The 24,006-nt window shown below is 37.3% G+C and overlaps 1 protein-coding gene across 6 annotated transcripts in view; it reads right to left on the bottom strand.

Moving 5' to 3' along the window:
• The window catches only part of ADGRL2 (adhesion G protein-coupled receptor L2), a 156,006-nt gene that overhangs the window by 37,236 nt on the left and 94,764 nt on the right, over window positions 1-24,006 (bottom strand). For all 6 annotated transcript variants that reach the window (XM_053950215.1, XM_053950217.1, XM_053950219.1 and 3 more), the window contains exons 4-5: window positions 13,005-13,114; window positions 6,578-7,378 (exon numbers count right to left, since the gene is read on the bottom strand). In XM_053950215.1, the coding sequence (XP_053806190.1) occupies window positions 6,578-7,378; window positions 13,005-13,114 (911 nt within the window). The remainder of the gene's footprint in view (window positions 1-6,577; window positions 7,379-13,004; window positions 13,115-24,006) is intronic.

Genomic DNA, 24,006 nt, shown 5'->3' with positions numbered 1-24,006 from the left:
ATTTGGCAAATTACAATTTTCTTAAAACACTTTTTCAATTATGTTTCACTTACATTAGAGGTTTAGAATATTAATTCATTTATTTATTTGCACATGAATTTAGGGTGAAGTTTTGATCATCATGATCTGTTTTTTTCAAGAGTAAAGGCAAAGATATGCCTATCATCCCTCTCCTGCTCACAAACTTCTGCAGAGACTGTCTTCTCTTCAGTCTCATTCTTGGCTGCTTGAACGCAGCGTGTGTAATTGTGCTGAACTTGTGGTGCAGCCAGTGACTATTGAAACCCTCAGATCTGTTCTGCAAGTGTTTGCCTGACATCTTGTGAAACTGCTCTAATTTGCTTTTGATTACAATGCATCCAGCCTTCTAGTGCTTCCCAATTAACATTTGTCAAAAGCATTTGCAATCCCTTCCACAAGTGTCAGGCAAGGCCTGATGAATCAGGTCCTCAGGAACAGGGTGCTCATGGGGATGGAGGATGATGCAGGGGACAACCAATTATTACGATCCATCTCCTAATACACTCTGCTAATTAATACATATTTAAACATCAAAATGGCTATTAGCATTATTGCAATTACTACTCAGACCCTGTAATGTTTAGGACAGTTTTGTCTCAGAAGCAAAATATCGGTGTCAGAATTCATAAAACACTTTGAAGTTCAGTGGTGAGGTAACAATTTTCAGAACATATTTGGTGTTGCACTCTGAGCTAAAATAATTCTGCTGTCATTACAAAACTTTAGTTAGTACAATTTTCATGATATCCATTAAAATCAATTTCAAAGTCTATCACCCATGATTAAAAAATGACCTGCATGGTAGTACTACATAGAAATATATAAGTAATCTCACATTCTAAGAGAAAGACTTTAAACCACCTCTCACAAAAAAATAGAAATACATTGCAGATAACTTCTACGAGCTTATCTCTTCAATCAAATTTTAAAAAAGAAGTCATCATATTTAAGAATGCACCAGGAAACTTCAGACAGTGCAGGAAGTCTGGGAAAGAAGGTGGTTGAAAACTAAGAAACAACCGAACACATCACTTCAAGGAATATATCTAGCTTTTGGAAGGCAGGTCATTTTGTCTTTTATGACCTGTGGGAATTTAATCTGCTCAGCCATTCTCCTGAGCTGCACGAAGACACATGACAGCTGCCACCACCTGACGTGTCTTGTTCCAAGAGCTGAGGGTGGTGGCATCTGCAGGCTCTGCCTTACAGAGCACTTTGCCAATACAAGATAATGGCAGTGATGATTAATAGGTTGCAACAGAGAAGAAGAACAAACTCCATGTCAAGGTTATTAACCTATTGTTCTAAGCAGCAGGGGTGAAGCTATGAAGTTTTTGTCCAACTCCAAAAAAGACACTTTTACAATGCGAGATTCTATTTTGACTTTTTCACTAGGCTTCATATGCTGAGGAGAAAACCAAATTTTCTGCCTTCTATTTTTTTTAAGAATAGGTTCTTCTTATTATCAGCTGAAGACATTAAAATTAAGAAATTAAGAGAAAAGAGCAACAAGAAGTAAATCCAAAGACTCAAATTGAGGCGTAATTAATTTACATTTGTTTCATGCAGTTCCTAACAGCTGATTTAAACAGTTATGTATCCTATCTGTTGCTAAAAATGAAGACACCACTGGAGTAAAACTCAACACCTGTTCAGCAGTGTTATGTCTATAAAAAACTTAACACAATTGCTGTAGGACAGCAGAGGAATAGTAACTTTCTTTCCTCAACTATCAGTGAAGAGCAGATTTAGAGAAGGCACACAAGCTATCTAGTATTCCTTGCCAATAGGTTTCTATTCTAGGCAGGCAAAAAAAAACTAAACCAAGCCAAATCAAAAATATCCCCACCCAAAATACAATTGTAACCTTAGATTTACAATTGTGTTAATTGTAATGCCCAAATGATGTGCCACTTCTGAAAATGGTTTCATTCTCCCCTCTGGCATCCAGGTCATTTGAGAAATCAGCTGCATGGACTTTTTAAGTTAAATATATATTTTTATAGTCAGGTATTTCAATTTATTCAGATACATGAAAATCTATGTGCCCACCTTTATTCTCAAAAGGTGTCATACATGGAGCTGCTGTGTAAAGCAACAGAGATCAGAAACCTGTGCAAATCACAATTTTCCTGCCTTCTGCTTATTACTTCTCTGTACCTGTTTTTGTGCTTCAGTGAATAGCAGGGAAGGTACTAAGAGCTACCTAATTACCTATAGGTGACTCCAGCTATTATGTTAGTCAGTACTCTATTGACCCTGTCAAATCCCATTCAATTGAAAGAGAAATTTTTACACAGCCATATATAAATTTATACCTAGAAAATGATAACACACGTGACAAAAAAAAAAAAAAAAAAAAAAAAAGCCAAAATACTTGTGGTTAAGAAATATGCTATCTGGTCCTCAGTATATTGTCATTACTTGTACAACCACGTTTTCATTCACCTGTAGTCTATCAGATTTTATATACTAGTACAAACCCAATTAACTTAATTTGCTGCATGACTTTCTTGTAGATTCTTGGTGTTGCACTAGTTTCCTATTACTTCAAGCCCTTGGTGATGCTAGTCTGGGTTTCTGTTCTGTCCATACTCACAACATCCATCTCTCCCTGCAGTGATCCAATAATACTTAATGATGGGTATCATGGCACAAAAGGGGAGACAACTACAGTTGGAACAGTTAGCACAAATTGGGATGAGTGTAGATGAAATCTCTCCCAAATGCACTAACACAGAACAAAAGGATTTATCTTCTTTTTGTTACCAAGGAAACCTTACAATGTAATGCTCATGCTCACTTTTTAGAGGGAAAATTCCCTCATTCTTCCTGGTCTTTTAACTTAGAATTCCTTTAAAAATTCTTGCTTCACCAAGGATTCATTTGGACCCTTGGTACCTCCTATCGAAAGAATGTTACTGGATATATCCACTAAATTTACCAAGGATATAAAAACTCTGGTTTGTCTCCAATTTTTCAGTGTCTTTTTGCAAGGTCTGATATATTTGATTTCATTTTAAAATTTGGGTTTTGACTTTTAAATGCTTTCTATCCTTAATCTTAGAAAACATGCTCTTCTGTAACATCTGAGTGGTACTTGACAGCTGTAGCTCTGAAAACCATTTCTACATCTACACCAGAGACACACAGCAGCAGGCTGAATGTTTTACATGTAGCATTGTCTTGGCAGACACCTTGCAAATGCACCATCTTGGCAGACACAAGCACTGCAGAAACAGGAGGACCCCTTGCAAATGCAGTTGGGGCATTTGCTCAGCATCAGATGTGCAGACGTGGAGCTCAGGGACATGGTTCAGTGGCTTTATGGTTGGACTTAATGATCCTACCATCATTCCATGATACATCTGTGTACTATAATTTCCGAGAGAAGCAGGAAGAAAATAACATAAAAAGAATAGGGTTAAGGGAGGAGTTCTAAGGGCAGCAGACCCCACTATCTGAGTACTAAAGCAGTAGTCTGCCTCCAGCAACCACAGTTTTAGAAATCTGAAGAGTTTCTCCTGAAGACTAAGAAAATAAAGATACTGGGAAAGTCTCAAGAAGAGAAAATGGTGTAGGTTTGCAGCAAGAGCAAGGTCAACATCAGGTTAATTGCAGTGGTATTTCAGAGGTTTCAACAGGGAGATTTAAAAATGAAGGAGACAATAGAGAAAACAAAGCCATGAGTTTCAGGACATGGATGAGCCCAAGTTCTGGCCCTGGGAACGAATTTGAAGGGAAAGTGCAACTCAAGTATGACAAATTCATCTTTCATGTAGGAAGAAAGACTGGTGTTTTTGAAGCACTTGGGAGCTGGACATTGTGGTGTAGACAAAAACTAATAGCCAAGACAGATATATAGGGAAAAAACTAAAAATCAGTGTGTGTCTTATCTATCATTATTTCTCACTTGGCAACGGAGGGACCACAGATTACTGAGTTTTCCACAATAGTCCCAAGGTAACCATTTGAAAAGAAAGGGCCATGACTTCCAATTTTGAGATACTGACCTTGTGACACCATTAAATACTTGATATTAAAGTACTGTTGCAAAGGACACTAAAAGAAAGTTCTTGTGTTAGGTGACTTACAGAATGTTATCCTAACTCCTATGTTGTTGAGTAGATGATTAAGAAATCTGAGTTGACCACAAAAGACCCAAACCAAATTAAAATAAAAGAAGTACGAAAATGCTGTTTGTCAAGCGCACTTAAAAGCTGAACTAACTCCATATGAGATAAAAAATCCAAATGTGTATTACACATGTAGATCCTTTATATAATAGCCGAAGGACTGAGCTGCAATTTACACAGAATTTATGCTGAAACAAAGAGGAACTGGAAATATAATAGAAATAAATATAGAAATAGATATCATAAAGAATTTCTCCTTGCTTTTATAGCAGTGCATCTCAAGGACAATTATGTTAGATGATTTTGCCTTTCATTTAGTAGTTTCTAACTACAGGCAATTGGCTTAGGCAAAAGAGGAAATGACCTGAAACATATTCTTAGATCTGCAATGTACATACCCATACAAAATTAAAATATTGGGTACTGGCTTTATCTAAGTAAAAATACTGTAACTATATGCATCACACGCTCAAAGAAAATGAGTGTCTTTTTTTGGTTTCTATATTTCAAAAAGACCAGAATCAAAAGATATTTACTGATGCATTTAAAACCCAAACTCATAACTTACTCAAATATTCCTTTCCTGTCTTCATGGGTGAATGGGCAAATAGCTCAGAGGAGAGGCAAGTACGCTGCAGTGTGCCCTGGACCCATTCTCGCCTAGGTCTTGTTGGAATAAACTATTTCTGCTTCTGCCTTGCATGCCAGCAAGGCACCCAGGAAGTGAAAGGGGTGCTGGTGCATGCCCAAATCTGGTTTTGAGAGCAGATGGGATGTGGCCAGCACATACACCATAACTTAAGATCTTGAAGACTCTCTCATAATAAAAATATTATGAAATGTCTTACTGGAGACGTTTGGAGGTTTACTAAAGTGAACGAAGGATTCCACAAAGCCTTTTCTAGCCCTGCTTTTCCTTTATGCTTTTTCTTCTATGCAGTGACTTAAAGATTAACTTTTTTCACATTCACAGCAGCTGCCTGAACTGCAAAAGCTACTTAGAGCCTGAACCTCCATCTTCTCCTCTTACTCTTAAAGCTTTGGAGAATTTAAAATTCATCTTTGTCTCAGTTGAACGGAATGAAAAGTGGCATGCATGAGAATGTATGAAAATGAAAGCTTTATTTTTTTTTTAATTACACAGGTGGTTTATCTCTCTGCTAAGAGCATCCCCAAAGCCTCCCTGAGGAATGGACTTGCTCAACGTACAGAGAGCAAAGCTGGCCAGTTCCCCAAACACCTGTAACCTGCCTGAGCCTGGCCAAGTATTGCCAGGGAGGTCTGTAGGAGACTGGACAGATCACCCATGGCTTTGGAGATCACTAACCACTCTGTTCTGCTGCCTCATATGCAGTTTCGTACCTGGGAAAGCTATATGTGTGTTGCTATAATTGTGTGCATAATACAGTTTGCACTGCTGTGCATGAATCAGCTTTGCTGAAGCAGGGCAGCAACTTTTCATGTGGAGAAGCCATTATTACTACTTTCTTGAAGTAGAAAAAACGGCTGCTAAACATGCATAGCAGTTAGATGAGAGAAGTGAAGTATTACCTTCATTGCTAAAGCAGCTTTTGCTGCATATATCTTCCGCCACAGAGCATTTCCCCTAGTATTTACTCTCCTCTGTAGATGTTAATATGTGGCTGTGCCTGTTCATGCCATTTTTAGGGATTTCTGACATCTAAAGACCTCCGTTTTTCTTTTCCCTTTTGACAGTTAGTATCTTTCATTTTAGGAAGTAGTACTAACTTCTAGCAAGCTGGAATGTAATTGTAAGGGGCTTACTGAGAAATCCACTAAAAAGATGTCAGACAATCTCATCTAACCCGACATTAGAAACTGTGAAAATAAGGCTGCAGAAAAATACTTATGCTTGGTATTGCACATTAACCCCATATGTCTCCTCTGGGACCTCCCAGCACACACTGCTCTCCACTGCTGGCGCCAAGAAGTTAAAAGGTCTGTGTGTGTGCTGTAATCAGTTCAGAAGGCAGGTTACACCAAGCGGATGGGAACAGGCTTCTGGCTCAGCATGAAGCAACTCCAACTCAGTTTAGCTATTGGAGTCAAACTGACTGATGGTATAAAGTAAATAATTCCCCAACTCATTCTCAACCACAGAAAAGCTACACACTTGCATTCAAAAAAGGAAAAAAAAGAAATAGAAAAAAAAAGAAAAAAAGCAAAAAAAGAACAGCACAAGCCTGTAAACCAAATAAAGTAATTCTATTTCTCTTCACAGGTTCTGCAAATTTGTCTTGCACTGCTGTAATGCTGCTCAGCTTCGCACAATGCAGACAAAAAATCCTTCCTCACCTTTCTGTCATGAACTAAATCTAAGACCAAATATATCGTAACTTATTTCTCTGAATGGAAACACGACGAGATGAAAAATGAGAAAAAAAAAAAAAAATTCTTACCTTGGGCAGGATCAGGTGGGCCAAACTCCAAGGAGTATCGCAGAATGAAGTTGTTATTCCACACATACAGCTGGTTGTCTCTGGGGTTGTAATCCACTGCGGCAATGTACTGGTACTGGTTGGGAAAAGGAATGTCCACGTGCTCGCCTCTGCTTAACCTGGTGTTGTAGATGTAATCGATGGCGTTCCTGCCGGTCTCACTCTCGTTGTCCTGATACACCGACCGCACCACGTACAGGACACCGCAGATCATGAAAGCATTGGATGCTGCCCGCTTGTCGTAGGTCGTTTCCCAGGTGGCTTCGAAGCGCAGAGTGTAAGGGTTCAGCTGGCTAATTACTATCATCCCATTGTTTTGCTCTGTAGCATAAATTACCCACAAGCCGTTTTCATCAACTGCCAAGTCAATATCAGTCTTTCCTCCCCATCGGTATGGAGAGGTGTCATGGTAATTAGCATAATTGATTATGGCCTCTCCACTCTTAATTCTAGTCCTCAAGTCAAATTTTACTATGTTCCGAGTTCTTTCCTTGTTGAAAAAGACAGCGCCGTCATACACTACAAATCCAGTACCATCCACTCGGTTTGGGAGTTTGTACGTCGTCTGCTGGCGTCCGTTCTGGAAGTCCTCTAAGGAAGCATATTCTATCAAAGTATCCGTGCGATACGGAGTCCATGGCATGAAGTATATTTTATCTGCAGCCTGGAGAGGATCTTTGCACCAAGCACCTGCTTTTTGTTCAGCTTCATATAAATACGGTGAGTCCACAATTGCTTTCAACGTCCCCGGGCAAACAAAAACTAACAGTCACAGAGAGAAGTAAGACAAGAATTACGTCAAATTAAAACCGTCTCATAATAAAAATTTAAAAAAAAAAAGAAAACAAAAAAGAAAACAACAAAAAGGTAGGTAAATCATAATGACTGTGTCAGGAAGAAAAAAAAAATCAATTTAATTGGCACTAGATTATACCTTAAGTTATAATTAATGCAATTATCACCCTTTATCATCCACTTTTCTTAAAGTTACCATGTTCTTGCTGTACCAGTATGGAAAGTGGATGGGAACTGCTTTCACTAGTACAGACCAAGGCTCAATGGCATACACAGACAGCTGAAAATGTAGAGCTACTCTTGCATTTTCGTTTCAGACTTTTAGTGAGTACACATTAACGCTCCAGAGCTTTTAACTGGTGTGCAGCAGTGTGCTAGGTCATTTCAGTCCAAAAAAAATCACATCAACTTGTTTAGAACTTTAAGAAGTGGTGAGGCTGAAAAAGGAGGTGCCTCGATTAAAAATAAAGGAACAAAACAAATCATCAGGTATATAGAGAAAGCAATTAGGAGCAGAGAAAACAAAACACAACCAAAGCAATGAATGAAACAGACCAGGAAACCCTGTAACCATGGCATGCTATGGAGAGGGTTCTGGAAGCCAGGCAAGATGACACTTGATTAACAAGAATTTACCCAAGGGTGAGAGAAAGAGAGGGAAAGAAAGACAAAGAGAAAGGGAGAGAAAAAAGCAAGGGAGTCTTCCCTCCAGCCCAAGTACTTCAGACACTATACCCCGCCACCTACTTTAAGCAGCCAAGTCACTTTATTGCAAACAGTCGACTTCTTTATGAGGTGTACTTATGAGATCCTGTTGATTATCATAATATAAGAGTGTTGTGGGGAGGGGAAGGGAAGAGGTTAACATCCATAAGGCACATAACAAGGAGCTGGGGTTTGGACTGTATACGTTATTTACCTTTTTGCTCCACTTCTATTTTAAGCATCGGAAGAAAAATAAAAAAGTGCAAGGAAAAAAGAAAGAAGATTAACATAAATTGACTATTAGTCTAAAAGATTAAATTAGTAACAGACGCTAAATATAGGAAGAATAAGAACTGCACTATATTGGATAAAGAGAAACAGACAACAGGATAACCTAGCGGGAGAGAGATTCTACGGTTACGCAAATGAACACGGATCAATCATTTTAGTAGATTAAGGAGGGAATACAGATATGTTGACATGTAGTTTCACTTAGTGAACCTGAATAAATAATGAATTACTTTACTAATACATGCTATATACACTCTTCTTCTTCTAAAGCATAATGCTAATCAAGTTGGTTTTTAAGCAACATATTAATTTATCATATATGTGCAAGTGCACATATATATACTGTATTAATTGATAATTAGAAATACAAAATTCAGTATATTAATTATATAGGTTTGCATATGTGATTATTAAACCTCCCCCATCTTTGCCCCAGACATTTCCCTGCTTTTCTTTCTTGTAAAGAAAGCAGCTTGCACCCTCTGGGTCTCCTTAGGCTGTATTTTATTTGTTTTCCTGAATGTCAATCTTGAGCACTTTTGCCACTTCTTAGTCTACAACTGCAAAATCAGACTAGAAGGAATAAGCAAAAACATCTAGAAAAAAAGAAGCAAAAGCACAGTAAGAAAGAGGGAAAGAGAAGAAAAAAATAACAATTAGCTCATTCAGATATTCTCCAGCATCATCGATTAAGCCCGAAACAGCAAGCTAGTATGCAAGGACAGTATTGTGCTTAAAACAAACATCCATCCTGCCACCATACATGGAAGACATAAACCGAACCCAATTAATAAAGTTATATTACTGTAGCAATTTTTCCCCCAGGAAATTTTAAGGAAGTTACAGAAAGATATATAGCTGAAGCCCAGCTAGTAAATAGCTTTTCAATAATTATTTGCAGTAAAACCTATTTCATATACTCTGTGGCCTTTGAAATATGCTCCCCTGGTTTCATAAAATGACCTGGAAAATGACAGATGTACCAAGCTGTGTAACAGTAGCTGCTGATACCAGGGAAGTGTATCAAAACTATTTGCACAGCTATTACATTTTCAGTATTACAGTATTATCCTGAAAAATTCCTTTGTAAGTTTCATATAAAGTTTTGGATTTTCAGTTTCATTTAATAAAATTACATATGATTATTCTGAGAATGGTATTGGCTGATCTGATCTAGCATTTCTTCAGGAAACAATTCCATAACTTTACAGGGGAACTGGAGGGTGTCAATATTTTCAAAATGAGCAGTAGTTTTCCTAGCCTTTGTACTGTTATACATCTTTAGGTAAAATACTCATTTTTCTGCAATTTGTAATTCTGGATTTATCTGAGTAAACTGAAGATGTAGTCTGAGATGAATTCTTAGGTTTTACCATTAGTATTAATGACTTTCAGATGATTCTGTTTGTGAACTTCTATGCATGTGCTTATTTCTCACCAAAGAGCAATACTGATACTCTACCTGCTTAGAATTAGTAATAGGAGACAGGGGGAAAAAGATAACTGAAATCATTACTGGCATGTCTGCTCTGCATGCATTGGTGTACAGCTGTACACCAATTGGTGTACACCAATTTTTCAGGGACAGATGGGCTTATTGAAATAAACAAATGCTGCAAAGTCCAATCAATACACATAGAGAGAGAATAAAACACTTTAAAATGTTTTCTATTGAATTCCTGGGTCCAAAATAGGCTTAAAATAAAAATGCAGAGATATACAAACTGGCACTTTTGATGTTCTTTATAAAAGGGCTGGCTTCAGTTAGTCAAAGTGCCAACATACATCGTGAAGCCTAAGTGAGAGAAATGTCCAGTACAATCTCTTTGTAATTTAATTGATAGCACTCTTATTATTTCAGGACAAAGCAATGCCTATCAATTTGTCTGGAATTTTTGTTGGAGATATAACTGAGTACCTGAAAAATAATTTTGCTGCTTTTTTGGGTTTTTTTTCACTTTTAGATGCAAAAAAGGAAGCATTTATTAAGTACTTTCAAACTTAATTAAATTGCAAAATGAAATACTTTTCAATAAGCAAAGCAGTTATGTATTTCTGAGGCCAGCAAGACATAGAGGAGCTCATAAACTGCATTTTGTACAAGGGTGACAGCAACTCCAGTGTGTAAGAACTCTCACCTTTCACCACAAAACCTATTATAATTGCTGTTTGTCATCTCTCATGGACTGAGAGCTACCACAGTGAGAATTGCAAAATTTTCAGTCTTGCAGTAACTGAAGATGAAATTCATTAAATATATGAACTTTGGTTAGAAGTGCTGTGGTCACTAAACTCCTCCCTTCCCGGGCCCACAAAAGCTTATCCTACCTTCCTAAGAAGTCTCTTACACTGAGACAGCTTCTATTTGCAAATCTAATGATTTCAGTCATTCTGTAAATTTATATAAGGAGCTCTGGAACAAGTAAGGAAATAAAATTTAGACTTGATAACTTGAGTTTACCAGGCATCAAAAAAAGAAACTTGGAAAAATAACAAGATAGGCTTTGTGGGACAGGGAAGAAAGAGAGTCAACAATCAAAATGGCTACTGAAGCACAATGTGATATGAAATCAACCTTCAAAACTCATTCTAGTAACTGGCAATCTTTTTGATGACTGCTGGTAATGACAGGTGATGCCTCTTTCAGTTCTGGAATTGGGCAGTGTCATCACTGTACATGCTGCAGTTGACAAACTCCACATCTTATAGACTTCGAAAAACAGGAAAGTATCCAGAATCCTGAATTATGATAGACACAGAATTACAGAAATTCAAAGGGTAGGCCAATGCAACTGACAGTAAACAGAAATAAACACTTTAAAATTAAAGTAACTACAAGTTAGAGTACAGGGTAGGCCGCGCTGTGGCACTATACTTCAGAAACTGGAAAAGAAAAGATTCCTGGAGATAGCAATACCCAATCAGTAGAACATATCCACACTTCTCTTCCTAAAACAGCATAAGAAATTATGTTTGAACATTATTTGCATTACATTTTTTCCTCTATGAGCTAGCCTACTGGAACTGGAAACGTAACTTCTTGCCACTTGACTGACCTCAGGTTTTGGAATCAGATGCACTGCCCTCTTTCTGAGAATTTGGAAATGAAAACAGTGCTAAAGCAGAAGTGGTCTTTGTGGAACAAAACTTTGGTTAGATTGGGGTAAGACATCACTCCTCAAAAGTGGCACAAGAAGAACAGTTACAACAAGCCACCAATACTACACACAGGAGGAATGGTACTAGGGATCACTGTTTGCAGTAGGCTTCCAAACCTACAAATGGTACAGGGAAAAAAATCAGCAAGCAACCATTTCACAATGACACAGCAGAAATGAAGAAAAAACAGATGATCTGTGCTTGGCCTTTAACAACAGTGAAGGTTCAGTATGGTGAAGCAGTACACAGTAGTATTTCAGTTTCAGAATTCTAAATTTTGCAGGAAACAGTATGGACAGTTTTGGCATGGCTTTGCTTACGCCAGAACTAATTTCCTTCCTTTTTCAATATATACTCTCACCACAGTGTTTTTGCATCTCAGACTTGGCCTGTTTCCTGTACCAACAGAAAATACGACTTTGGTTAAGGATTACTGCAGATCAAGAAATTCACACCTAATAATAACTCAAGGGAATGATCAGTGCACTGCTCAAATTCCATTGCAAGCACAGCTATTTCTCTGTTGAGTTACGGGATGAGAGAGAAGTCACTGCAAAGAATGACCTTACAAGAAAGCAAAACCAGTTAAAAGTGTCGAATCTGCAGAACTTTCATGAACATGCATACATGTCAATAAAAAAAAGCATTAATTATTGCAAGGAAATAAGAAGTATGTCTAAAGCTACTGAACTTTGGCATTATAAAGAATATTGTACAAAACTGCTGAAGTAGCCATAACTTCATATTTTTCTATCTCATCATGATTTCACTATTTACTTTGTTTTCAGTGAAAAACTCTATTTTGCTAGGTGATTTAAGACACAACAGATATTTTATCTTCCAATTAAAAGCAAACATTTATTTCTCACTCTTTTCCCCTTTGCTTTTAAAGAACACAGTGTGAGTATCTTATTAATGAATTATTCACTCTGAATCTGCGTCCATTTATAACAAAGCACAAAATCCTTTTACAATGTCCCCCAACTGGGTCACTTGCCTCTGAATGTCAGTGCTGGGTTTTGCTGTGCACCCAAAGTCACCACAGCAGCAGGTAGCCTTTCAAGTAGATCATGATTAAAATTGAAGTCAATTCCTGCTTTACAAGTCTGTGAGCCAAGCCAATTTGTCAGCAACTGGTTGCGGGCAAAAGTACAAATTTCTATCTGGCCTATTGAATAGCTAATTTGAGTTTGTTTTCTGGAAAAACAGTAGCCTTAAAAGCCAAACACTTAAGAACACAGACAGACACTTGGCCAGCATCACACCATGGCTTCCTTCCACACTTTGTGAAGCTAATTGGAGGCCCTAGTCTGCAAGTGCTTTGCATGCATAATGGGTCCATGGGCCATAAACATATGCTTCTTTTCCATGTAACAGCATTCCAGCTTCAATTGTGAGGGCCAGAGGAAGTGAGCAAGAATAAAAAGATTATACTTACTGTAAGGAACACATTCATATTGAACTTCTAGATATTTGTATGTTCCAGGACAAGGATCAGGAAACACATCTGACCCAGTAACTACTATACACTGTGTTCGGTTGTTGCACCTGTAATAGGAAAAGAAAGCAAGCTAATTAATTTAAAATTACATTTAATTTGCTAGTTCATACTGAAGGACTACAATCGGTGCTAACTCTCTTCACACTTGGGCAGTTCAATCCATAAGACAACAAAGTTAATTAATACTAATTAGCCCAAGTCCAAAAGAAGACTTCAGGACAATATTTTAGTTCAGGCTTTATACTTTTAAATTTGGAGGTCGATGTTATCTTAACTGTCCCCACTGGCAGAGATAGCTGTATCAAGTACCAAGTTTATACTGATTTGATACTACTGTTCAATAAAATAAAGATAAAATGCAAAGACGATATGATTGAAAAAATGTGCAATTTTAAATAATGTGTCAGAACAACAATGAACAATTCCTTCCATCTTTAGAGACATACATCCTGCTGAATAACCATTCATATTTACATCTCAGAGAGATTCTTCTTGTGATTCAAGGAAATTATTTTGGTTGGAAAAGCTATTTTAGACAAAGAACATTAGCATTTACATTTTAATTATTTTAGGAGCAATTGGTGGACTCTAAGCTTCCTCTGTTAGGCTACAGGAAGCAGTAAAGAAAATTAATTCAGATGTATTTTTGAGGAGACTGAAACATAACAATTATTTGCTTAACAATGAAAGAAAATGCATTTGCATACAAAGAAGAACTTTATTACAATGCCTCTAATTGAGAGGATCTACTGAACTTCATGTTTTTGAAGGGTAATAATAATAATAATAATAGATTTTAGACTACTATTATTTTTTCCAGAAAAAAAAAAAAAAAACAACCCACACAAAAAAAACCCCAAAACCCAAATATTGGCTTGGAAGTTAAAAGTGAACAATCACCTAACCTTGAAGAGATAGTCAAAATGTAATACAGGAAAACAGTCACAAGGAAGAGAAAGAAAAAACAGGGAAGGTCAGGGAGTTTGGTGACTAAAAGGGAAAGAGCTTGGCTGATCTTCTCAGGGATTAGTTTTGTTTGTCAGCAAACTGAGTAACAGAAGTCTGAACTTAAGTAATAGACTAGCCCCTGACTCCAGCTGTACATCAACTTTTCTATCGCCCTACTTCTTCCCATACTCCTGAATACCACATAACCCAAGCTAAAACAACGTGCCTTGTATCAGTGGCTTTCCACAGCTGTACAGTGCCAACAGGTATTAGAATAACTCATGCTACCTCATAAAAAGAATCAAAGAACTCTATTATAAATGACTTCCTTTTTTATATAGTAATCAAACTAGCACAGAGCCAGTCAGGACATGTTGTGCCTCTCTGCTGAGCAAACTCTGAGACAAAAGCTCTCAGAGTTGATCAGTTAACTCTTCTTTTCTTTTTCCTCTTTTTTAAAATTTTTGTTTAAATTTTTTTAGAACTTGCTCATTTCTACCATTTTAAGCCTCATAACTGCAGAACTAATTGGATATAGTCAGGGATTTCTGTATGTATACACAACCATGGATGGGTGCTGGGAATTCATCTGCCACCATTTCCAGAGGGCAAAGCCATGTCCTGTGCACAGCTTTTGCACAAACAAGGCCACTGCACTCCCAGCCCAATGGCTCAGTCAGTCAGTGCAGCAGCTCATACAGGACTGTCAGAGTGTGGAACAACTCTGACACACCCAGTGGCTTCAGAGCCAGGCTGAAGTGGTGAAATGTGCACCCAGCCTGCTGAGAAAACACTGTACTCAGTGTGTAAAATGAGAACATGTGCACACAGCCCCTCCCATGAAGGGGCAGTGCTGTGTGTGTGGTGTAGATGGAGGCTGTAGAAGCAGGAGAAGGCAACGTGGCCCAAACCTCACAGGCCTCTCTGCAATACCCCCAATACAGGGGTTTGTTCATGCCACACCTCAGGTACACTAACCAGCATGAGAAAATCTGGCATGTAAGATTTTTGTAGCAAATTTCCTTAAATTTGCATTCCTTTAGCAAAAGCCTTACACTGGAGCCAAAGTAATTCCTACAAGACTTCTTCTAGTGGATCTTCAGTATGATGGTTTCCACAGCTTTGAGCTGTATGAAAATTTTATTTTATACTTAAATGAGCAGCAATTAAGACAGAATTATTTATTTGTTACAAAATAAAATGAGTACATGTTGGGAGAAATTGCTTGAGAATGAAGCTAACCAAGGTCATATTTAGCGGTGAGAGAAAGATAGACTAATTTCCCTGTGAAGAGTTGTTTTCTTCAGTTTCATTTTCTCCCAGTAAAAGATTCATAATGCTGCCATCAGCCAGGAAACTGAGAACAACTTCATGCTAGGTTTTATCAAAAGGATATGTAATAATAATACAGAAGAAAATGCAGGTTTTTTTCTTTGTACAGTAAGTGTCAGAGCCAAACTTCAGGCATTGAGTGGTGTTTACAGGAAATTGATAACACTCTAAAAACTTTTGACTATTCCTTTATGAAAAGTTTCACCTGCTGTGCAAATGGTCACGTTTTGCTCCCCTTTGGCCAAACCCAAGACCCCAGTTACAAAACAACAAGTTATGTCCACTGCTGCAGTACACAGCAGTGTTTCCAGGCTCACCAGCACTTCCCCAAGAAGTGGAATTACTTGAATAACTACATGAATAGTGTATTTGTGCTTTAAGTATTAGGTTTGCACATTCAAATCACTCATTTTGCTGCACTGTTGGCTGTATTTTATAAAACCTGAGTGATTTATATACACTTCTAAGAATTCAAATTAAAGACACTTGATTAGGATATTCACAGTTTAAAAAGCTGACATTCAGGTAACCATTTTTTACCTATTAAGTGGTCATATTTCCATTAGAGTGAAACTTTTAAGAAAAACCAACAGCATCTCTAGCAGCTGTCAATCCTAATTCAGGGTTACAGAGAAGAAACGAAGAATAAGTGAATTTTGTAGAGGTAGTTCTGAGACAGGTAATTCAGGGAATTTACACTACTGTGATTTATTCTCTGGATAAATTAAAGCCTTCTGTCTGCTGAACTGTTTTTCTCTGTAAAACTAGGGATACTTCTCTGTTAGCTATTGGCCTATACTTCTGCTACTGTCTGCAAAAATACATTTTACAAACTGGTAAGGGTTTCAGTTGAGCTTCTTAAAGACAAGAAGCCCCAAATTCTGTAGCATATTGGATAAAAGAGACTCCAATCTCCACAAAATAGCACTAAACAGCAGATTATTCTACGTGGCTACAGATTATCAAAGCTACCTCATCACTGCCACAGCAGAACTTCATAATTTTAAGAAACCTTTACACTTAGAAACATTGTGCTTGAAGAAGAGGATATTCCACTGTCACAGACTTATATATGGTGACCCATTCCTTTTTGTAATAGGGAAGCACCTTTTTTGTCACAGGATTCTCCAAAACAAGACTATTGTAGAAATAAAGTGCCTTGGAAATTGCAAAATTGGCCTAGACACCACCAGGAAAAAAAAAAAAAAAAAATCCAAACCTCAAAAACCTGAACTGGCAAATAACTTGAAGTCCCTCATTCATTTTATCAAAAGTTTTTTGTCTACATAATATATTGTTAATTTGGTCTATCTATTCAAATGCTTTTAGAATTGTTCCAATGAAGGTGTGATACAAACCAGCTGTAATTTCTGCAAACTTAAGACAAATCACAAATACTCTGGTGCTTCAATGTTTGTAACCTAGTGTTTAAATTCTCTGGCATACTTCCTCAGCATATGTTAAAATATGGACATTTTCAGGGGGTTATGTAAAATCTTAAAATTTGTATGATTGCACACTGAGAAATGTTTTCACACTCAAGAAGAATTCACAATATTCACAAAGATTTATGGCGCAATGACTTTGTCATTTACAAGGAAATACAGCAGATCAGCAAAGAGGTCTGTATAACTCAGTAACTAAGTTAACTTAGGAAAGGTAATGTATGAAATAAATTTGAAATGCCAGTTAGGAAAGAACTAACTGTAGTAATGAAAGAATGATAATTCAGGTTCTTGTGCTAGCAGCAACAACAGTTTTGCAAGGGGAAATGCCGGAATTACCACTATTCTCATGAATGCAAGGAGCAATTGTGGACTCTGACACACACTCCTTCTGTATTTTAGTATGAATGAAGGAAGGTTACATCTTCATAATGCACATGCATCACTTAGAGTAATCTAAAAATCAAATGGAGTGTTTAATTAACAGCTACAGTATAATGTCTGAACTCCTTTCACCTCAGGAAGAAGACTGTGCAAATGAGGAATGGCCCTTCGCATTTCAGATGAATACAGAAAGAAAAAGGAAAGTAAAGCAGCTCCAGCAGGGCTGGTATTATCTTCTGCTTATGATGTAACCCTGTCCCTGCTGCATCCATCCTCTCTGCTCAGCTATAAGGACAGCTGTATTTTCCATGATAATTTGTTTGTATTTCAACTCTAATCTTGACTTGTGCAATTCCCAACAAATTGCTTTTGGTTTTTTTTTTTTATTATTATTATCATTACCTTATGCTTATTATTGCACTTTTTCATGTGCAATGTATGGAGATGAGATTCCATGTGCAATCTATTGTGCGAGGTGTTTTAATCAATAATCTTGTTCTGCTGATTAAGCAGGGGCTTCTGTTTTGGCAAGATAACATTAGTTTCTCCTGTCATGCTCCCAAAGCTATTGGGAATCTTCAGCAGATCATTAGATATGCTACAATAAAGCTTTGGTACATTCTCTTTTCTTTCTTAAATTGCTTCTTCACTGTCCTATCATTCCTCGTCACTGCTGGCACTGCATTATTATTACAGCTCCCCTGAAACTTGCACTAGAGCTATGTCTGCAGGCCATAGGATGCCATTTTCAATTGAAGCTTCTGCTTGAAAATATAAATTAAGAAAATTTCATTATCTCCTGCCAAGGGCTGTTATTCACCATTGTTCTAAGGAAGATTAAAAACGCACAATCTATGGACTTGAACAAATACTCCAGCATTAAAATGAAAACCACAGTGCATCATGGCTGGACCAGAAAATGAAGCACTGGGATCTGAGAAACAGATTCTGGAAAGACATTAGCACTGCATGGACCAAACCAACTGACTAAGGGAAGAGGTCATCTCTGTGGGCAAGTCACATCTGACACAGAAAGATACAAACAGATCCTTAACAAGTGGTTCTTGCAGTTTGCAAAAATAAGGTATATATGAAATAATGACCACATTGCAATGTATCCTTCAAATGCTTTTGTTCTACATACACAACTTTGACAAAGATAGCAACATGAAAGAAACATCATGCTATTTTGAAAAGGATATGGATTACTGTATAGCCAGGAAAAACCTATCAAGACAATTTTGGGTATTCCCAATGTTGTATTTCTGTGAATGTAGTGTTTCCTTAAGTAGGGTGAAATGCAAACACACCAAACAATCACATGTAATTCGCTATTAAAAAAAAAAGATACAAACCCACATTTAGTAAGTAAAATTAATTTTTAGTAACATTGTTGATACATTAAAAAAACTATCTTGGTGTGTTTGGAAACTTTCAAGCCAGTTCTGATGATATTTCTCTTTCAGCATATTGATTAAACACTTAAAAGCCAGCATGATGGCATGTTCCTGCATATCGCCTGCAGCAACCTGCTTAAACACCACTCGAGGCACGTAAACTCCGAGCTGCAGCACCACATACTCCATATGGTCTTCTTGTTCCTTATTCACCCTGGGTGAGCTGCAGTCTGAGTGAAAAGATATGGGAATACGGGATGAATGCACTTCATGTGATGACTTACACTGAAAAATTCCTGAACCTCATTACCCAGAGTAAGGAGCTGTCTTTACAGCTGTATTCCTAATGGTCTACAACTGCCATGTGGGATGTGGTTTTGCTTTCGTATGAATATTCACTAAACCTCCGCTCCTGTCATTAAATGCAAAGTTACAGATGTATGAAGATATCAGATATTACTTAAATGCTATGTTTTATTATAAAACTTACGTATAAAATAGAGAACAGAGACTTTATTTTATTATACTTATTTTTGATATATAAGTATGCACAAAGAAATGCCACAGTAGATAAATTTAAAGGAATGTATTTAAATTCTGAGTTTCAAATTCACCTCACAAGCCATACATTATTACGTACTGAGACCTAATGAGTTAGCAAACCAAAGCCTGGAAAAAAGACCTGCTGAGAAAATCCAGCCTTCCTTTAAAGCCTGGATTTGAAGGAGGATTGGCCAGCCATCACTGCTGTTTCCACAGTGCTCAAGCATTACCCTTCCCATGCAGGATGAGTGAGTGCACACATCCTACAGAGCCACATGCCCCTAAGGACAGATCTATAATCCTGGGACTGGCCTTTTCAAACTGACACACTGACAACGTTGCTTATTCATTTGTAAGATTTTCTAAAAATTATTTTTAAGTTAGAAGCCCCAAAACTATTACGGGGGAATGAGCATTTAAGAAAGAAATAGCACCTATTTTACTGAGCTCAAAGAGGAAATGGATTTAGTGAGCTGTGCTTGGCAGTTTTCATTATCTAAAAGCCAAAAGGAGATACATGAGCAGGTATGATAGCAGAATTTGGCCATAAGAGCTGTGTCTAGATATTGGTGACTCAGCTATGACTGCTAAAGCAGTGAGGCATCCTACAGCTTGGTTTGAAAATTCATGAACTAGCCCTAGGATTTCCTATGCACTTGGCACCGTGACCATTACAGTAATAAATCTGGGGGATTTGGATGAAAAATATTTGGGGGGGGGGAAAAAAAAAGGTGTTTTCTCCTTCTGCTTTCTTTCAAAATATAATATTGATGATTTGTTGAATCTTCCTAATTACCAAATAAACACATATAAGGAAGCTAAATAGTGTATAATTAATATTGTAGGAGAAGGTGCCCTATAGCTTTGTTTCCATTTGCCCAATAAAAAATTGCAATAATATTTAATTGTGCTTCCTTTATACAATGTAATCTTATGGGAGTCTAAGGGTATGCATTAAGCATAAAAACTCCAAATAGACAATAAAACACAGCATAAAATATGCAACTCCCATAGGCCTTTTCTTAGAATTACCCAGTCTGATTCACTGTCAATGAATGTGTATCAGACTTGTATGGCAAAGTAATTTAACTATATTTCTTGCTTTCAACCTCTTCTTACAGCTTTAATACATTTAGTTATGACCCATTTGCCTTTTAGTATTCATGTCTCTAAGTTCAAAGCAGTCACTGTTAAAATAAGAAATCTTCTCACTTACTCACATCAAAGCTATCAGAAATAGTTTTTCTTGTTACAGTTCATCCTTGTTCTAATACTTTTCTTCTTGGTGTAAATGCTATTATTATGGGGTTATCATTAACCTGAAACTGGAGCATCAGATAAAACAGGGAGAGGAAAAAAAAGAAAATTGAAAAAAAATAGTGGATTCCAGTGGAATACATAACTCCTGCTTTCTCTTGGTATTTTTAGGTGCTATTATAATCCTGCTTTTCTATCTCTACTACTTTCTACCACACATACCAAAGGCCTACTAAACCAATCAGAGATTGTGAGGACATGGCTCTAAATCAAGGACAGTAAAACTAAGTATCAAAGATGCAATGAGGTGTGCAAAGTAAATGGAACAATCTCCTGGTGAGGTCTGTGTAGGTGCAGACCCAAACCCCGTAACAGTATGATGCAGAATAGACCTGTTCTTTAGAGAAAATGTTTCTAATGCAACCCCATCTGAGGAATAAGAAATAGAAATACAGTCATTTTCATCATCATAATAATTGTCATATTATTTACATTTATGCGTATTTGCAAGCAAGCTGCAGCATGGGATTGCAGGCAGTGTACATTTTAGAGCACCAACTAAGCCAAGCAGATCCGCACTGCTGAAAAGTAATAAGTTCAAAAGATCCAATTAAATGTTTCACCATTTAGACAAAATAAATAGCCTGCAGCTATGTTCCTTACTAATGAAAACTTTAGTAGTGCAGCATCGTGGTATCTGAGCAATTTGCACAGATTATTCACACTGAATGAGCACGAGTGCAGCATCATGCCTCGTGTGTTGAGCAGGTTTCAGGGGAGAAACGTGGGGCTTTAAATAAACCCAGAGCTTTACGAAGGGGCATTTATTTCAGAGGCACAGTGCTAGAGCAGAGCTATAGAAAATCCAAGAGAAAATCCTGAAGCACAGTGTCTGATCCTTAGGAATAACACTGCAACAGACTTGCAGAGAAGAGACTACCAGGCACAGAGTATAGGATAACAGTAAAAACCCTTTAGAATTCTTTTTTTGCAGCACAGTTGATCTTTTTTATCCATGGCTTGGCATGCACCATATTCATAACGTAGTTAAAAGTTATGTAACTTAAGACAGTTTCTGAGTCATTATTAAATGAGTAACTTAGAGAATTATAATACTGAAAACATGCAGCCTTATCCTTCAAGTTAATTCGCACAGATCTGAAATACATTTTTAACCATCACCCACTTTAATTACTAAAATAAGGTATGTTAGATGACAGGTATGATTTGTTACTGAAACTTTTGAAACAGAAGCCTTCGTACACTTTCAATGCTCACACTTCCACCAGACCTCCAGGTCTGTGCAATGCAAATTCAGCTACGGGTCTCCTGAGTTTAACACATCTCTTCTGCATACAGAAATGCATATTCAACAAAAACCTATTTTGCCTCTAACAGGAAATTAAGATTTAGTCATTTACAGAACTGGCCACTGAGACAACCAGATTCCATAGAGTCCTTTGGTTTCCCTGTGCAACAGGTTGGCTGAGGACAACTTCACATGAGGCATGCAGTGGGCGCAGCCCTAATGCAACTTTAACACATGCATTCACCTTGAATAATTAAAAATATTATAGCCTGTATCAATTAGGAAAAATTATTTACAAAAATATTCACCTATTGCAGTCAACATATGGAAAAATGATCATATTTTTAACAAGGAAAATGGGAAATCGCTATGGGATGCCCTACTTAGATTAAATTAGCAAGCTCTTGTTATCAGACCATATAAAAGATACACCATAATAAGACGTGACCTTGCAGAACCTTGGAGCCAATCCATGATTTTTCCCCTATAACCCTTCCTAATTATCTGCAAAGTTACAGACCCTTTTGTGGCAGGCTATTTTTCTGTGAATAGTGAGGGGGTTTGGGCTTTTAAATATTTAATTAGTCTTCTGAAATGAGAATTGTTGCACATGCCAACTGCTTCGACTTTCAAAGTGTGTTCTTCCTAATTATGTTCAGATTTAGATTGGTCATCCCAAACCTCTCACTCTTGTAATTATTTACTCCTTAAAGATCATTCAGCAGAGAAATATTTTTCACCCTTATGGCTCTTTCTTTCCACAAATGGCTTTTCTGGTCCGTTAATTACCCACTCAGAGGATTAGAGTTTGTAATAATGCAAGAAATCCTGCATGTAAGATGAGTTTTACAGGGTGAAAAAGAATAAATTGTTTTTTTGTAAACTTGCCTTGGGGAATATCCCCTTTTTGGGTTATCATTTTCATCAACAGAGGCCATGTGCCCACTGCTGCATATCCACCAACTCCATAGGGCTGCAGAGTGACTCATTTATACAGCTCAACAGAACTCAGAGCAAAATGCTGAGCAATAGGCAAAAGAAAATTTGGTTATTTTAAGAGATTTATAAAAGTGCAATCTGCTATCAAGAAGGTACAGTCCTTTTTCTCATCATTTTTACTGCAGATTTCATGGCCTTAAAGTTACACGTATTTAACTGATAACTAATAATAAAATTACAGCTTTTCTCATTTCATCTGCTGATTTTTTCCAGAAGTGCTGTCCCTTGGTAGATCTTTAATCATCTCTGTAGCAGTGGTGTCATTTCCTATTAAAATGTGTCTGAGAGTCCTCACTACAAGTACTTTCTTTTCTTCTGAGAGGAATGCCTGTCACAAAAGCACTGTTATTCATTACCCACAGTAATGTCTGGATCTAATTATCATCTGGAAAGCTTGCAGGGCTTCCAGGTATAGGACTTCCCCTGCAAAAGTATGCTGTTCTAACTTGGAAAGCACAATTCCACTTTTTCTTTGAATCTGAAGAAAAGGGATTAAGTTACTGATTTGAACTGTGCACTCTCTGGTTCCTGGAACTTCCAGTTTTGAGCCCAATGAAGTTTAGGGGCCTGCTTTGGTTTGCTTGCTCCCATATCTGCAAAAATCCCGTCTTTTCTGCAGATAGTTTTTACACAAGCCAAGCAGATTCACCACTGTAAAACATACATCAGAAAATTCACTGGCTTCACTTTGTCAGTGCACAGATAATCTTTAATTGTGTCAAAAATATTCATGATCTAATCCTTTTATGAAACTGTCTACCACTGAAGGAGTCTCGTGTGCCTGCACAATTAAAAACCGCATGTTAGCCATACATAATGCTGTGTTACATTTGATGCAAATCCTTTACTATTGAAATAAGCACTGGGCTGACAGCAGGAAGTGGCTGATAAGAAAGCAACAAGGCAGTGCTGATGGCATTCATGATAAGTGAGCTCTAACTCATATGTGTTCTGTCTACAGTACGTTACCCAAAGTGCTCCTGTTTTAAATGTGACTCCAGGAGGTGTTCTTTTGCTGTATCTCTGTCACAAAGGCAGCAAAATTATCCAAGAAACCTAAATACACAAAGTAAATTATGTTTTTCATACCCACCAGTAATGCTGGCACCAGAATAATATACTGAAAGTAATATCACTGCTGCTACATCCTAGATGAGAAAACACCTACAGTTTCATGAGTGTAACAGTGGAGTTGAACTCAATGTCTGTAATAAATTCAGTAAACAGGGAAAGATTATGGGTTCAGAACTGTCACGTTATTGCTACACTTACAATTCAGCCTAAAAGAAAGTATTTAATAGACAGAGCACAAACTCATGAGTTAT

This window comes from Vidua chalybeata, chromosome 9 (assembly GCF_026979565.1).
Source record: "Vidua chalybeata isolate OUT-0048 chromosome 9, bVidCha1 merged haplotype, whole genome shotgun sequence".
Lineage (NCBI taxonomy): Eukaryota > Metazoa > Chordata > Aves > Passeriformes > Viduidae > Vidua > Vidua chalybeata.
The sequence above is the reverse complement of the archived record's forward strand: the minus strand, read 5'-3'. Positions and strand labels throughout refer to the sequence as shown.